At 39.9% G+C, this 18020-nt stretch overlaps 1 protein-coding gene across 4 annotated transcripts in view; it reads right to left on the bottom strand.

The window, feature by feature from the left end:
• Positions 1-18020, bottom strand: part of Rap1gds1 (Rap1 GTPase-GDP dissociation stimulator 1) — a 123544-nt gene that overhangs the window by 91028 nt on the left and 14496 nt on the right. For all 4 annotated transcript variants that reach the window (XM_060392633.1, XM_060392632.1, XM_060392635.1 and 1 more), the window contains exon 2: positions 6441-6548. In XM_060392633.1, coding sequence (XP_060248616.1) covers positions 6441-6548 — 108 coding nt within the window. The remainder of the gene's footprint in view (positions 1-6440; positions 6549-18020) is intronic.

The raw sequence follows: 18020 nt of genomic DNA, 5'->3' as shown, positions 1-18020 counted from the left end.
GCTGGTCTTGAGCTCCTCGTTTCAGGTGATTCTCCCACTTCCAGCTCCCCTGCCTCCAGCTTCTAACTGGAACCACAAGGAAAGCACCACTATGCTTGGCTTCCTATGTAATTTCAAATAGCCAGTACTCCTGCCTAGCCTAAGAGAAAAAATCTTTTAGAGTTTGGAGTTTGGGGTTTCCTTTCTGGAGAAAAATGCAACGGTGCTCTCACCCGCGGGCGCCTGCCTTCCTGTTCTTTTCCTATGTGGGCTATGCAGTGCTGGCAATGACCTCTCTAGAGCAGTGTTGTCGACTTGATGTTTACTTTCCCCCTAATCATCTCAAATCTGATGAAGGCACAGATATGACCAGGCTGTTTATCTTAGCTCCTAACTGAGCTGCATGGAGTTGTAATGACTAATATTCTGTGGCAGTCTTAAGACTCAATTCATCAGGAACTACCAATGTCTTTTTGCTTGGCAGCTTTATATATTATCTTTCTTCTTTTGTTCTTTCTTCCTTTTCTGCATTTGTGTCTGTGCACCATGTGTACGCCTGGTGCCCACAGAGTGCAGAAGAAGGTACTGCGTCACCTGGAACTGGAGTTTTGTGTAGCTATGAGGCCCATATGAATGCTGGGAACTGAATCTGTGTCCATTGCAGGAGCAACAATCATCTCTTTAGAATTTTTCCACATATTCTTAAATGCTCTGTTTCTTGGTAAAAACTGTAGGTTATCACTAGCATTAGTCATAAACATTTATGAACCATGGAGACAACAACTAAGAAATGTGATACAAATGTAAGTAAACAACTAAATTTAGCTTCTACAGGAGATAGCGTCTATTTCTGCACTTGATAACGGGATAAAAAAAGTAAAACCAATTCTAGATAATGCCATGCGAAAGTAAAACAATACTTTTTTTTTTTTTCATTTCTCCAAACAGCAGCAAGTCTACATTCATTGACAGTAGATTTAGAGAGGCTTTTGATAGATATCTGGTGTTTCAGTCCCTGACACAGAAGCCAGTTTTGCTACTACTAAAGGCACACCATACATCAAAATGAGACTCAACAGACTTACACTTAGAGAAGTTACATGTATGACTTGTGCACATTAATAGCGTGCTTAGAATTACAGCCTGGGTAGAAGCCAAAGAACAGTAGAATGAGCTAAAGGACAAGAGCTAACAAATAAACTGAGAATTTATCAAGTCAATGAGATTAGCAGCACAGAACAAAACACTGTTTACTCACAAAGACAAATCTTTGTTGTCAAGCGAAATTATATATTAAATAAACAACTTTGTGTGTTTTATTATGAGCTATTTATCACTAGGCAAGTGACTGAGAAGCTAAAGAAAAAATACACACATCAAAAAAATGAAGCGGATGAAGACAACCTAACTTTTCAGTATTGAGTTTAAGTATTTCAGTATTGAGTTTAATATTTCAGTACTGAGTTTAAGATCATGCTGGGATTGTTTCACAGAAGATCCTCTTCCCCAAACCCAGCAGAGAAGTACTGTTCCCATGCTTTAAAATGAAATAAACATTTTAAATACTTTTTTTTTACTATTGATGTTTATCTTTATTTTTTCTCATTTATTTATTTTATTCACTTTACATCCTTTTAGCCTCTTCCCTTTTAAATTTTTTAAAATTAAAGAGAATTTAAATATGAATTAAATGCTATTTTTTTTTCACTTTTGGGTCTTTAAACAAATTCGCTTCTCTTCCAAGGTGACTGAGATGCTAAAGTGTTTAGCTGCCATGGGTAATTCATTGTTTTAAATTCTCAAATGAAAATGAACTAGTGTAACCATACTAGAATTCAGTGAGCATTTGCTAAAAGTCATGTAACTATAAGCAGAATCAAATGAAACCAGAACAAACAGGCTGATTTCTTGGCTGGTGGCTTCCATATATTTACTAATTTTAAAAGTGAGATCAAAGTGTTTATATGAGTGAATGTTATTACTTTAGATCAGAGATTTATAGAGAATACTTGCCTAAGCAAAATGTAGTCTATAAAATAGTGAGTATTCAAATCCTCTAATTCTTACCTTTAAAAATTGACATAGATATTAAACCCATGAAGGGAGGGAGCAAAAAAGAAATCTACATTAAAGCCATACTCAGGTTTAAAAAAAGTCTGATTTCAGTACCATGAAATAGCCAGTATCAAGAAAGCTTTCCAGTCAGCAGTCTTATCCAGCTATATAAACCCTGTGAGGTACAATAATGACTAGCCTGACAAGAGAAGGCCACTGCAGGAACAAGGCCAAAGGTATCAGGGTTAGATTTTAGGCCTGCTACATAGGAGCAAACAGACGCCTTGTATTATATAATGGCCTAGAACCCAAGACTGTGGCGCTCACAGGCCTCATGGGTGAACCTACTATTATTTGGCTAAACTGACATAGTATCAGACTTGTAGCCCTCATCAAAGCAGTTTCTCTGTGCAGAAACTCACAACTGATCAAAGCACAGAAATCAAGTGACTGTGGTATTCTCAGAGACAAATGAGACCTGTGTGGCACTTTCCCTCACACCTTGGCTCAGGGAATACTGTGGAGGAGGGGGCAGAAATTTTTAAGTGTCACAAGTTAGGAATGGCCAAGATGAAAGTATTTTCTGGACATGATAGGACTGATGTACTCATGAGCTTACAGACCTTGGGTTACTTGCACAAGATGTAGCCAGCAACATTCCAGAAGGGCTCCAACTCCTCGTTGAGAAGCTACTGGAAACTCCTGGTTACTAGGGAAAGGAGGGTCATTTTCTGTGTGGTAGTAGATACTCTAGAGGGTGGCCCCACACCCATATGTATATAAATACCACAAACTGGACTCGACCATTAAGTTAAGAGGGTAAAATAACAGTAAAGGTGTCTGGAAGGTCATAAGGAAACATTATTTAATTTACCTAAAATTATATAATACATATATGTCTATGTATGTGTACATAAAATTGAAATGAAATTTTCCCACGTGGTCTGGCAACACCACGTATGCCCTGCTCCCACAGCTACAGACTGTCTAACAAAACCCCCAGGACCACACATAAGAAGCCCATTATGAGCTGTTTGTCAGCAGAATACAAGAGACTCCCACAGCACTACAGGGCACTGTCCTTGCTGCTTCCCTGAAGTTGAAGGTGAATCCTTACTCCTGAAGACACCATGCTCTTTAGGCACAGAACCCAGAGGATCTGAGTCTTATCCGGCCTCAAAGCCTCTTCTCTGAGAATGAGCTTCATGGTCCCAGAAGGTGCACACAATGTTCCCAGGGGGCAGGAAGCAACCAACAGTCCCACCCAGCTATGATGCCTATGACAATGGCCAACATGGCCCAATGACCCTGAAGGGGTAGGAGTGACACTCTGTAACTGGACTTAAGGCCTTCTCAACTATTGGGGAATCATGCCTTGTATTGGAAACCTGATCAACTGGGGCTGAGGAAGTCATGAATCTGGGAGAACCTACAACTGCCATGTTTCTAAGCCAGCATAACTCCTAAATGCATTCTAAATATTTAACCTTACTCCAACAGGTAAGTGTAATTTTCACCCTTTCAAAAAGAAACTTCTCTTTTCAATACATGGACACCATAATAGAAAACCACAACCAATGAAAATACAGAAATGGATGACCGTGTGATGCCCAGCCCCAAATGACTGATCTAGAACACAACTTAAAGATCAGGGAACATAGTGGAAGAGGGGGCAGAAAGCCTCTCAGAGCCAGAGAAGCAGGAGTTTGCTGTGAGACTTTTGTCTTCTAGAAATGTCCATGATGTCCCAACAATATGGCTGCCTAAACAAGACCTGAGCAAGACAGCACCATGCTAACACAAAAAAGAGAACTATCACAGGGCCCTGAACCTAGACAAAGAACCACAGGCACTAAGGAATGCTGAACACAGGAGAAAGAGTCTTCCCTAGGGTAGAGTCCCCAAATTATTAACCGACACCAAGTGATCAGCTCCCAAATCATAGAAGAACAAGTAACATTATACAGACACAGCAGGTTTTATCTGTACATTTAGGAATGAACTCGAGAGAGCAGAAGGGGAAACGGAACAGCTGGAGGAAGAAGTGGGAAAGGGGGAATGATATAACTGTATTTTAATTTCAAAAAGTAAAAAAAAAAATTAAAAATATTTTTAAAATTCTAACTTCAGATAGTAATCATTTATAATTATATTGGAAATTAATTATAGTTAATTCAAATATGCCAAAATCCCGGTGTAGATACCTCAAAATTATATCGTCTTTGGTAATAAGCTTTTCAATGACGGACGTGATTTTTAAGTCAAACAGTGAACATCCGTAAGAACTGCTTCCTGTGTCAAGTTCTTTCTGTAGTCTCAGAAATGAGACTATTTATAAACGTTATCTTATACTGATGACAAAACACGTTTTTCTTATCTTCCTGGGGAGCCCTTACTTTCTATTCTGTTGGTTTTCTTAAACACCTATGCGCATCTGACCTTAAGAGTCTGTGTTACACAATAATCAGACCAATTTCAATAAATAAGTCAACATTCCTACATGCAGGCTTTTAATCTAGTCCAACAATTATACACAGTGATGTTTTGACCCTTTAACCTTTAACAAAGGCCTTCAACCTTTGCTTCCCTTTGTTACTTTCCTTCCTCAACTCTGGCCTTTAGTGCTTTCCAGAGGAAGACTCAGAACTTTTCACATGTTGCCAAGGAAACCATCTTTATATCATTCAGTTTCTAAAGCTAATGGTTTCTTTTAAAAATTCTTTTATTCTCCAAATAAACATAAAGAAAAAAAATTGACAATGAAAAAAGAGGAAGTTTAAACAGCACTACTCTTCAAAAAAAAAATTAGGCTGATCCTCAGTTTACTTAAGAGAAACATGTTATTATGTAAAGCTGCCTACATAGGCACTTGTAAAATCAGGTCACCATGTTCTTTCCAGTTTCTAGACCAGTGCTATTCAAAAAGCCTTCCTATGGCTATGGGAATCTTTTACATCTGTGAACTTCATAAGTCATTACCTGGCAGGATGCTGAAAAACACATAGCAAGTTCAACTGAAGTTTTATTTACTTTCACTAAGCATAAATAGCAATTCTCCTACTGAGAAGGGCAGCATCAGGAGACATTTTCTTGTTGTTTTTTTCCCCTTTACCATCTTGAGCATTACCCAAATGTTCTGAATTTCTTGTCATCTGTAATCTCTGTGTTAAATAGATGAGAGTTACCATCTCGAAAGGAAAAGTCACTGAAACTCAATTTTAAAGTCTATGTTACAGCATGAACCTGAAATGCCCCCACCGCCTCATGTGTGGAAGCTGCCTGCCTCGCCACTGGCTGGCAGTGCTACTTGGAGAGATGGTGGGACTTTCTGGAGTCAAAAAGGAGGTCAGTTATAAAGGATTTTTTTCCTTTAAAGGGCCCCAGTGCCTTCCCTCCTAGTTGCTAGTAGCTGAACAGCTCTGCCCTGCCAGGACCTGTCATGATGGACCGAAATCGTGAGCTAAGACAAAGCTTTCTTCCTCAAAGCTGTTCTTGTCACAGTGACAAGAAAAGTAAATACACGCTAGCTTCAAAATGTGCTCTTTTCGATGAAAAGTACTAAAATCGATTATTTTATATTTTTCTGGGCAGTTTAGTTAAAAGCTAAAGTAAATAAACATCTACCTAAGTGCTTGAATTGAAACCAGAACAATATATTCTCCCCTGAACTCTTGGACAGTTACATAATCAGTCCATGAGGAGAATAGTATAATCAAATATAAACAGAGTACAACCAAGTAGGATTACGAAAACAACTGAAGATCATTTTATACATATCCACTTACCATAACAGAAATTAGTGATCAGACATATGTTATATCAAATGCAATAATTCACTGTGATAATCAATGCAGAATTACGTAAGTTCTCTCTTTGGAATTAAGCTTGGCCCTAGGTTTTGAGAAATTTTTGTTATGACAGCTGATGGTTCTTTCCAATTTAATCGATGCATAAATATGATTTTAAAATAAAACTCTTTTAAAGCTAAAAGAGATGGGCTAAGAAAAAAAACAATATTAAGGATTTTAAGCGCCTTTAGTGTCTCCTGTCTCCTCCGTACATATAAACAGCTTAGGCTTTTGTTTTTTGTTTTGTTAAAAAAGCACAAATGTAGGTGTTAAAGGGAAAAAGCCATAATGGCTCTTCTCAGGGGCTGGTATAAATGTCATCACCACCAATCAATTTCTCTTTTCTTTGCCTATCAGTTTGGTTTAGAGTACTTTCGGGTGGTGGGTAGGTAGGCGGACAGAACAGTGGAAACAATTTCAGCCTTCAAGAGTAAGATTCAAAAGAATTTAAAATATGTGAATACAAATTATATGCCTGACTATATACCAATTTCTAAACAATGCTGATTTAATCCTTTCTTTCTTTTGTCTGGAATTTGAATAAACAATGAAACTTACTGTTTTGAGCCAAGGCTTGAAGCAGACAATCCAAGCATCCTTCCAAACTGCCCTCTGCCCTGTCAGCAGCAGTTATCTTCAGTTTCTTTAAAGTGTCGCTGAGATTATCTGTTTGCAGAAAGAGAAAGACCATCAGAACCCTCCATATTCTAACCATTACACAGTGGAAGGGAAACAGTGGCTACTAGTACACAAAAGTTCCCACTGGACGGAGTCAGCCTCCACGTATATTCCAAACGGCCCTGGACTTGGCATGGGATGAGCCACTGAAAATTCTTAAACTAAAATTGTCTATTTAACTCAAATATGAACTAGTAACTTCATATATAATTAAGACAACACGAATATAACAGATTATCAATGACTCTTTCCCAATACCTTTTTCTTATTCCTTAATGAAGAGACCAAACACACCTGAGAAAAATCAGTCATAAACGCAGTTTTGCAAATTCTATTTGAATTCACATTTTGATTCTAGTCTTTTATTCCACTCTTATTTATTTATTTATTTATTTAGGGGGAGAAGGAGAGAGACAGAAAGAGACACTGTGTGTGTATGTGTGTTCACAAGTACACCCATGCTAGGCACCTGGGGCCCTTGGAGGGGTTAAGTTTTCTCCTTATACCCTATGGGTCTCTTCAGGGACTGAACTCAGGTTGTCAGGCTCAGTGGCAAGCACCAGTATTTCACCAGCTCTGTACCCTTGTAAAGACAGAAAATGAAAATAAAGGTTTAGAAAAGTTCCAACGATTTCAAGTAATGTTAAAAGTGACACAAAGCCCATTTTAACACTACCATTTGAAAAGTGGAGCATTGTTTTTAAAAGCAAACATTCTGGGTTACAATATCATGCCCTGCTCCTGAATTCTAAGTTGACTGTCCTAGACCATAGAATCTCAGAATTTTAATTTTTATTAGGATTTACCAAAGAACTTTTGTTTACAGTATTTTTCATTTAAAATGCAAAAATAAAAACTAAGACTTTTCAGGTTTTATTTTTAAGTGATCTGAACATTTTTTTGTTTTTCTTAAATTTCATTTTTATTTTATATACATTGGTGTTTTGACTGCATGCAGGTCTGGGTGAGGGTGTCAGATCCCACAGACAGTTTTGAGCTGCCATGCAGGTGCTTAGAATTAAACCCCAGTCCTCTGGGAGAGCAGCCAGTGTTCTCAACTGCTGAGCCATCTCTCCAGTCCCCTAAACATGTATTTTAGTTGAAAAGTTAGTAGTATAGAAAACAAAACTACAAGCGAGGCCTTGTCTTTATAGGCTCAGTGTGTGGTTCACAGAAGGTGGCAGAGTCATCTTGTCTCCCTATTCAGTCTTTTATAATGTGTTGTTTTGACTGAACAATCCGAAAAAGACAACCATGTCTCACACGCACAGCTGAAAAGCTAGTACTTTATGGCCCTCTCGAATAACTGTGGATAGATATGCTCTGATAGGATAATAAAGTTGTATTTCAACAGTCAGCTGCCATGTGAAATCAGAAACAATACCCTAGATCACTTCCAACTATTACATTAAAAGCTGTTTGTCTTTTGCACATTAAATCCTTCGTGTACACCAGCTGTTTATATTTCTACATTAGTCACTTAAAAAAAATAGTCACTGAGTGATGTTTATCTCCAAGTGCTGACATACTTCACTAAGCTATTTCAAATTATTAAATTTATTACACTACAGGCAATCTTACCTTAAAGCACATATATTAAATATTGGGAAGCTGTCAAGGTATCAAGTGTGATTTAGGCTTTCCCAATTTTTAATTATGCCAACAACAAATATAGCTAGTTCTTTTTTCCTCTCCTTTAAGTGACAAACTACTCATCACTGAGAAAGTAAACACAGTACAGACACAGCCAGTGCTTTCTAGTTAAAAAGGAGACAGGTTCTGCGCAGGACGGCAGGTCCCTCCAGCCATGCTCGGCTGCAGGAATGTTCCTCACAGCCACCCCGTCTCCGCACAGCAACGCGCCCTGCACTCAGTTCCAGGTCCCACTCTAGAACTTCTCAGATGTGCCCTCACAGGCTGCTTTCACAAGCAAGACAGCTCCGCCAGCTAAACACTTGCAACACAAGTCTGACGACCTGGGCTCACTCCATCAGGCCCAAGCAAAGGTGGAAGAGGGGAGAGATGCCACAGAGTTGCCCTCTGACCTCCACAAGAGTGCTGCGCACCCTCCACCACACACATATGTACAATAATAATAATAAACAAAATGAAGTTTAAAAAATGGGCTGCTCACAAATGCCTGTAACTCTAGTCCAAGGGATCTAAATCCCTCTTCTGGCCTCCAACGGCTCTGGGAAGGCATGCGGTACACAGATGTACATGCAGACAAAAGACCAACGTACACCAAGACATCAGCAGTCTCTTTTAACTCATAAATACTAGTTAACCTGTATGCCCTATGCTCTCTCAATACTTAATTAAAGATTGTTATATTAGATTGTACTAGACTTATTTAAAAATAAGTAAGTCTCTAAGCCATCTACCTATAATCCCAGCACTCAGGAAAGCAGAGGCAGGCGATTTGCTGTGATTTCGAGGCCAGCCTGGTCTACAAAGCGAGTCCAAGACAGCCAAGACTACAAAGAGAAACCTGGTCTTGAAAAATCAAAACCAAACAAACAAAAACAAAAAGTCTCTAAATATAACATCTGTAAACTGAGTCAAAACAGGGCTCTTGTTTTCTTTTGTTTTGAGTCTCACTAAGTAGCCCTAGATAGCCTTGACTGGTGGAGCTTGGTCTGATGCCTGTTACTGGCCCTCAAGATCTGGTTACACCTATCTTTGTTTTGTAAACCTGCCTAAGATATACGTGATTGGTTGATTAAACAGCCTAAATTGAGCAGGGCAGAATTGGGTAGGCATAGCTAAGGTTCCCGTGCTTTGGAGGGCAGGAGAATCAAGGCACACAGATGGACAGGAAGAGAGGAGAAAGGAGGACTGCAGGATGGGATAGTGTGGAGAAAAATACACATGGGCCAAGAGGAAGGACTCCAATAATGGCATGAAAAGATCTAGATGAAGAATACAAGCAAGTATCTAGGGATTATGGATGAACAGTGGACTAGATGATGATGGTTAAGGCGGATGGCATTAGACGGGGGCAGGGAGATGGATGGTGAGGTTACTGAGACAGTATAAGTAAAATATCTGCCCAGGCCAAGGAAAATAAGGCAATTATCAATCTAACATGTGTCTGTATCTTATTATTTGGTGATAGTGGGTTAAATAATACCACCATGATAATCTTAGGGCTAATAATAATAAACATTATATAGCCCAACACATTTCTTTTTTTCTTTTTTCTTTTTTTTTTTTTTCTAATTTACAACACTTGACCTTGCTATGTAGCTCATGCTGGCCTTTTAGTAAAACAAAACAAAAAGATCCCCTTGCCTCTGTCTCCAAGTACTAGGATTAAAGGTATGCACTACTGTGCCTGCCCAGTAAAAATAGTTTTAAAGAAATAGCTCAAAATTACAAAACAAAGCAATAAAGTAGGCTGTAAGAGTCACTCAATAAACACTATTTGCTGATTTAACTGATCATGACTACATATGTTAGCATTCATGCCTTCAATCCAGTCCGTCCACTATACATTTTATTTCAGAACAAACCAGGTGATCCAGAACCAAATACACAGCCTTCTCCCTAAATTTGTTCTCCCAACCTGCTTTGTAAAGGTTGCTCTCTGCCCAAGTCCACAGACACTTCTTGTTGACATCTATGTCCTTGTGGTGGCTTCCCTTCATCGCATCTTCAGTGCCACGCTTGACAGCCCTCTCACCAAGTTCCATGTCATCACCGCAGAGGCCATCCCTGCCCATTCACCAGTCTTCTCCCTCCAGGGCCCTTCTTTATAAACACTGCCAGCCCCACCGCTTCCATTTTCTAAGCTGTTAGTATACGTGCCAGAACACTGTCCTGGCACCTTGTCTGCTGTGGTTACTGCACCATGCCTGTCAGTTAGCATAAAGGAAGTACGCACTATTTCCATATGGTTATCTGGTTACCGACTCTGTCTGACATACTTAAAAGTTATGTTGTACCAACAGGAAAGGAAAGGCAAATGATGCCCGCAGGTATATGGCATCTTACATTTTAAAACCAGAACAGAGCAACAAAACCAATTTTAACAATTTGGGGGTTGGGGCTTTTCAAGATTTATTTTTACTTTTAATTATGTATGTGTGCGCATGCATGCGTTTTTGGGGTGGAGTGCCCCTGGAGGCCAGAACAGGGAGTCAGATCTCTTGGTACTGGAGTTATGGGTGGTGTGATTCACTAGCCATAGGTGTTGGGAACTGAACTCAGGTCGTCTGCAAACAGCAAGCACTTAAATAGAGTCATTCTCTCCAGCATCTGGTTCCGTTTTTCTGAGACGGCTCTCACAAATATCACACTTTGGTATGGAATTTAATCCTCCTGCCTCAGCTGCCCAAAGGCTGGCCCAATTTAAGCATTTGAAGATACAGAGTAATTAAACTCCACACAGAACAATCCACTTGTTTAAGAACTCTTAAGTAAGGCCAGGTGTAGGGTCACACACCTTTAATCACAGCTCTAGTGAAGTAGAAGCAGATGGATCTCTGAGTTCTAGGTCAGCCTGGTCTACAAGAGGGGTCCCAGACCACTGAGGCTGCACAGAGAGACTCTGTCTGGAGGGAGGAGGGGGCAATCCTAATTAGTTAAAAAAATCTGTCTCTCTCTAATTATTTCTCTACAGCAATGTGGAAATGGTTTAGGGAAAACTCACGCAACTCTTCCAGAGCAATGGTTTTCAACCTGTGGGTCACAGTCCCCAACCCCACATCGGATACCGTGAATATTGGATATTTACATTACAACTCATGACAGTGGCAAAATTAGAGTTATAAAGTAGCAACAGAACAATTTCATGGTTGGGGTCATCACAACATAAGAAACTATGTTAAAGGGACACAGCATCAGGAAGGTTGAGAACCACTGTTTCAGACGAGGCTAAACCTACGCTAGATTTGGGCACTTTAAATAAGGTCGATACTTACAGAAATCATATTGCAAATTCATTTATAAACAGTGTTAAAATGCTTCACATCATGATTTTAGTAGTGATTACATGAACACATTTGTCAAAACTTGCCTAATAGTAATTTAAAATCTGTACATCTGAGTACATGTGAATTATCTCTCAATTTCAAAAGCACATATTGGAAAATAAAATGATTAGGCCAACGGCGATTTTCCTACTGGCCCTGAGCTTCCTAATGGAGCCTTATCTATCACAGTGACATCTCCAGCCTTCTTGGCCTCCTCACTTGGCAGCTGCCTTCATCCCCTCAGTCTCTGGGCAGGAATAACCGATGAGACTAATGCAGGGAAGAGAGGCGGCAGCGGTGCCGGCTCTTCAGCATTTGCAGCCCGGCTAACTGGGAGGCAAAGACAAGAACATCACGTAGGCCCAGGGCCTTAGGACACCAGCCTCAGCAAAACAGCAAGTGCAGTTCCACAGCGAATTCCCGAGCTAGAGCAGTGCTTACGTGCACGTCAGACTCCATGCTCCTGTTCGTTTGTTTGTTCTGTTTTTCAAGACAGGATTTCTCTGCATAGCCCTGGCTATCTTGGAACTTGCTCTGTAGACCAAACTGGCCATGAACTCATAGAGATCTGCCTGCCTCTACCCTCCCAAGTGCTGGGACTAGCACCCACCACCACCCAGTTTATCTCTTTCGTGGTCTTAATCTTTTGGAAAAGGTAACAATTTTACTTCTCCATACCTCTGGTTGGCCACCTGAACCTCAACAAATTTAGGAAATATAAAATCCAGCAATAATGTTACTAGTGATTTCATGAGACAAGAAGAGTCGCCAACTTTTATCAATTTAAGTTCTGTATGACTCCATGGCATATGCCTCTAGGAGTTCTAAATCTGAGCAGGAAACAGAGGGCAGTATTTTTAGACTCGATCATACACACTAAGATAAGAAATCTCCGGTGTGAATCCTTACCATACAAATTACTGGGGTAAAAACCCATTTCCATATTTTGTACTTATTGAAATTTTAACACAACGAAATCTTTCAGTGAAAATTTCTCAACCTCCTTCTGTTGATAAGGTACCCTAATAAGAAAGAAATGGATAATGCCCTTCAATAAAAAGAAGTATTCTTTTAAGTTTTTGTTTCTGCAGTGGTAGGCATCAAATCCAAGTGCATACCAGGCTAATGCTCTAACCCGGAGTTACATCCGACACTGAAAAAGTATTAATAGCAAAATATTTCCCCAAAGCATCTCTTTCATATAAGACAATGCATGACCTAGCTTATGAAGGAAAACACATACTTGACAGTCAAAGTAAGTAACCCTGAGCTTCAGAATGGCCATTCTAACGGTACTGTGATGCAGTTTGGGCCTGAGCAAAGTTTTGAGTGGCTGCCTTTAAAGTCACGTGATACTTAACAACAACAAAGTCTCACTACAAAGCATTCACTGGTTGGCCTAGGATTTTCTATATAAACCAGGCTGGCCTCAAACTCCTGAGTACTGAGATAAAAAGAGTGAGCCGTTATGTGTGGCCTTTGATGTTTTTGTCTGTGATTTTACTTAAAATTTTATTTTAAAAAATTAGCACTAAAACTAAGAAAGAATGCACCCCTGGGTCAGAGCCTTGAATTCTGAGCAAATGCTCTGATTATCTTATCATATTATGACTCTTTCAGTTTTAGCTTAGGGCTCCTTTTTCTTTCTCTCTCTTTTGAGATTTTAGTTACTTTTATATTACACGTATGAGTGTTTTCCTTATGTGTGTCTGTGTACTACATTCATGAAGCGCTCATGGAGGCCAGAAGAGACTGTCAAATTTCCTGGGACCAGAGTTACAGATGTTTGTGAGCCACCATGGAAGTGCTGGTAATCCAACCCTATCCTCTGGAAGGACAGCCAGTGCTCTTAACTGCTAAGCCATTTATTTCACCAGCCCCTTCATGTAGCTCTTTAATTCGATGGCATTAATTCTTCATATGCCCTAAAATTCACGTTTATTCTTATTTTCTCATATGTGGATAGTTTTGATATTTTACCTTCTCCTTAACCACTTGCCTGTTCCACACAGAACTATGTCTGGAGTCTTATTTCTAACAACCCTTGATACAATTACATTGACTCTGTCCATATTGTGGTATCTGGAAAGTCACTGCTCATTTTTCAGCTTTCTTAAATAGTCAGATTTTAAAAATACACTTATCATTACCAGCTTGCACTACAAAGTAAATGACTGAATGAATAAATAAGTAAATCAATTAAAATCCCCTGAGGTCTGTGATTGGAACACATGAACTCTATGTTTTTATTTTAAGGAGCACTCACATATTAGTTATTAAGCCTGCCTTTCTACTACATGAACTTGCTTGATTTTACCCAGATCTTGTTCTTGGTCTTGGTCTCTGAGTAAGATTTACAGCTTTAGTTCAGATCCCGTGGCATTCTAGCCACAGTGTTCCCTCCTCCGCAGAGGTGGAGACCACACCCTGGGGCCTGCTGCATGCTAGGTAGGCTCTCTGAGCGGAACAACCTCTTTAGCCCTTCCAACAATTTCTGAAATTGTGTTGTCAATGAGAATTAAGTGATATTCCCACCACTATGGGTAAGCATGTCTAGAGTAAAAAGATACCGAGGAAAAAGATCACATATTTAGCCACTGTGCAGATTCTATGATTAGTACAGTTTGTCTTTAAGTTCTCTAAATTGTCTATGCATACAATTACATCAAGAAATCATCGTCTCCACACTCTTCTGATGTTTATAACAAGTGAGAAAATTGTCCCCACAATCATTTCAATGGTCTACTAAGGTAACTTTTAGAAAAAATTTCACTCTGGTCCTGTCTTAGGATTTCTATTGCTGAGACAAAAACACCATGACCAAAGCCAAGTTGGGAGAAAGGGTTTATTCTGCTTAGACTTCCATATTGCTGCTCTTCATTAAAAGAGGTCAGGACAAGAACTCAAACAGGGCAGGAACCTGGAGGCAGCGGCTGATGCAGGGGCCACTGAGGGGTGCTGCTTACTGGCTTGCTCTTCATGACTTGCTCAGCCTGCTTTCTTATAGAATCTACAACCACCTGCCCCGGGAAGGCACTGTTCACCCTGGACTGCACCCTTCCCATTGATTATTAATTAGGAAAATGCTTTCCAGGCTTGCCCACAGCCTGATCTTATGGAGGCATTGTCTCAGCTGAGGCTCCCTCCTCTTTGATGACTCTAGCTTGTGTCAGGTCGACAAAAAAATAGCCAGGACATATTCCTATTACCACTGTAAATTCTCCCTGAGTCTGAGGATGGGAAACAACAAAGCAGGAACTTATTTCTTAGCAAGCTGAGAAAGTTAGCAGAAACATCATTTCTAACTGCTACGGCTCCACAGATGATTGTTGTCAAAATGTCAGCTAGTTTAAACACACCACACACACACACAACTATGAACTTAGAAACAGTATTTAAAATGTAATAACTTACTATTACTTTCAGAATTATTACAGTCACAGAAGTAAGAAGCTTGAATATTAAAGAGGGTAGTATGAAATATTCCCACGGAAGCACGGTCTAAAAGAAATATAAACAAACACTAAATATGCTTCCTAAGTACACAAACATACACATGCCATGGGAAAGACATGTCTTAACAAAAAGTACTTCGCACAATGCATATGTCCATTACTTAGAGAACAATTTAGATAATATTTAAGGAGTAGGAATGTTCACAATGTTTGAAGAAAAAAATTAATAAGCTGTTTCACTTAGTGAAAACTCCAAATTAAACTTCATAAACTATATACCCTTAACTTTTGATTTATTTATTGCTGTAGCACACAGTATACCTACTCATATGCATGATTTTGCTCTCAATATGGTCTACAGGTGGCACTAACACTGAAATCCTGTGTCCACTCACCACTTACCCACTTTAATAGTTTCTTGATTGTCACCCCGACAGGATTTTAAACCTAGAGTGCTTTGCTAGGAAGGGTGAACTAAGAGAGAAGACTCAACATGAATGTTAGTAGCGTTATCCCAGGACTGGAGTCCAGGGCCAAATGAAAATGAGAAAGCCAGTCAGCCAGGAGATTTTGTGTTCCAGGACAGCCTGGTTTAACAAAGAGGATAGAGTTCCAGGCCAGCTGGGGATGCATAGAGACTTCTAGGCCAACCAGGGCTTGGTAGAGAGACCCTGTCTCAAAAAAACAATAAGCAAAAGATGGGGTGGGGGGGAGCACTAGCACTCATTCACCCCATTCCGCTGTCTCCCATTCCTGCCACCACGGCTTCCTTGCAATGACAGGCTGTGCTCTCAAACTGTGGCCGAAACAAACTGTCTTTCCTTGAGGTGTTATTTTCTGTCAGGTATCTGATGATAGTGATGAGAAGAGTGACTAATCCATTATTTAGCTTCAAGGGTTGAGATCTTTCATTCTACAAATTAATTGTAATTGCACATCTCCTATCACCTCTTTCAATTCAGACAAACTAAGATCTTATACAAAACAAGACTTCAGATGAATTTAGTCAACTTCTAAAAATAAAGTAGTTTGAACTTGATGCCAAGTGACTGAATTCCAAAACCTAAAGTAACTTTCTAAACTAGTGAACTAGTTCAGACAATTATTTTTGTAGAAATTCATGGTTCCAATTTTGCATTTGTGTATATAAAACTACTAATATATTTTATTAGATGGGCAATTTGAACATTTTCATAATACTCTCCTAAGTGAAAACGTAACAGATCATGACAACCTAACATTAATTTTTCCAGTACCTGTACTTACATCTTCTGTTATAAATTATGACCTGAATTGCCTCGATGAAGAAACATTCTTATTACGACAAAAGTAATGAGTACATATCACTGTGGTGTTGCTTCTCTCACTATTTCAGAAAGCTGGTACAAAACTTTCTTAGCAATCTTTCTTAGAAAAAACAACATTCTCACAATGCCCCTTCTACTCTTTGTCAGGCTGTGGCTGAGGGCTCTGAGTTCAATCTACTCGAAGTAAACGCTCCACCACTGAGCTACAAGCCAGGGCTCACTTATTCTGAGATGGAATGAAGGGTCTAATTCAGTTTGGAGGAGGAGTCACAGCTGCCTTACTGTAGCCGTGTCTAAGTTGAAGGCCGAGAGCAGCAGCCGATCTTCATGATTTCAATATTAAACTTTAGCATCCAAGAACAGGGCACAGCTAAATTTCATTTCACATACACCAAAAGAATTCAAGAACCATTTCCTGTTTTACAGCTGTCAAATACAGCTTTAGCATACAGCATGATAGAAATTACAGATTAATAACTGTCTTTTGTATTTAATCACAGAGCAAGTCTCAGTAAGATCCAGGCTTAATTCTCTAAGAACTGAACAAGAAAAATATTGGGGTAATATCTTCTCCACAGGCTCCTACATGGAAAGACTTATTATAGTTCTGTATCAAACAGTGGTCAATCCCCAAGATATTATAAGGCACTGAAGAAAAATCAATGCAGATAAACCAACAAAGCTTGATAGCATGTCAATGAAAGCCAAGAACCATACTGGAACAGTGTTAGTGGAATGTAATCGGCCATTACCAGGCGAATTGCTGTAATGACCTCTACACAGGGAGAGGCTCTAGAAGATACAAGATGGAGGGACATTTTTCAAAACTTCACTTCTATCCACTGTTGAGCTAGCTTTCCCAACACAGAGTTGTGTGACCACAAAAATAAAATAAGCACTTGAAACATCCTTCCTGTTACAGCTGCTAACACCCATGGGCCTGCAAGGCCACCTAAGACCTCACAATACCAGGGCCCTTTCACAAAGATTCGTCCAGAATAATGTCTCTGTGGTTTACTCTGTTCTCCTGTGTGGAAATCTAAGGCTCCACTGTATTCTTTTCTTAACTCTCACATTCCACTTAGCTCCTCAAGTTAGTACACAGGTTTAGACTTAATACTGAGGCTTTGAGCATCAACTCCTTCAGCACCAACTCAAGTACCTGCTTGGGATGCACTGTTGATTCCTCGCACTTACGGTTCGAAAGCCTTATCCTACCTCCAAGTTCTGCCCCAGATTCTAGGATATGCCTGACAGCAGAGGGAAACCACTGAAGAAATTCAGACAAACCCTTAGGTTATCAATGACAACAGAAGGCATGACATTAAAAACAGTAAGGCATCACAGGTTTAAAACAAAAGACTAAAATCTGAACAACAGATCGCATCAGGCACCAACTAACTTATTTGCATTCCCTATGCAAGTTCACCTTGCAGCCAGCTTCCAAAGCCTGCAAGCCCTGGCTTTTACACATGGCCCCTTCTCCAGCAGCTCAAGCATTTCTGCATAGCGGAGCCCACAGCTCATCTACGCCCCAGTTTGGGGAAGAGTGCTATGCATTGCCGCTGCACCCCTTCAAGTACACATTCTGTCTCAGTCACACCCAGAAGTGGCGGGCGTTCCTGCAGACTGCTTCTCCAGCTGCAGGTTCTAGCACTGCCTCGCACTGTTGCTCATTTTCTTCTGCGATTCCCTGTGCACTGCCCCCCAGCACTGCTTTTC

This window comes from Meriones unguiculatus, chromosome 10, assembly GCF_030254825.1.
Source record: "Meriones unguiculatus strain TT.TT164.6M chromosome 10, Bangor_MerUng_6.1, whole genome shotgun sequence".
In the NCBI taxonomy this organism is placed as follows: Eukaryota; Metazoa; Chordata; class Mammalia; order Rodentia; family Muridae; genus Meriones; species Meriones unguiculatus.
Note: the sequence above shows the minus strand (reverse complement) of the source record. Positions and strands in the feature narration are given on the sequence as shown.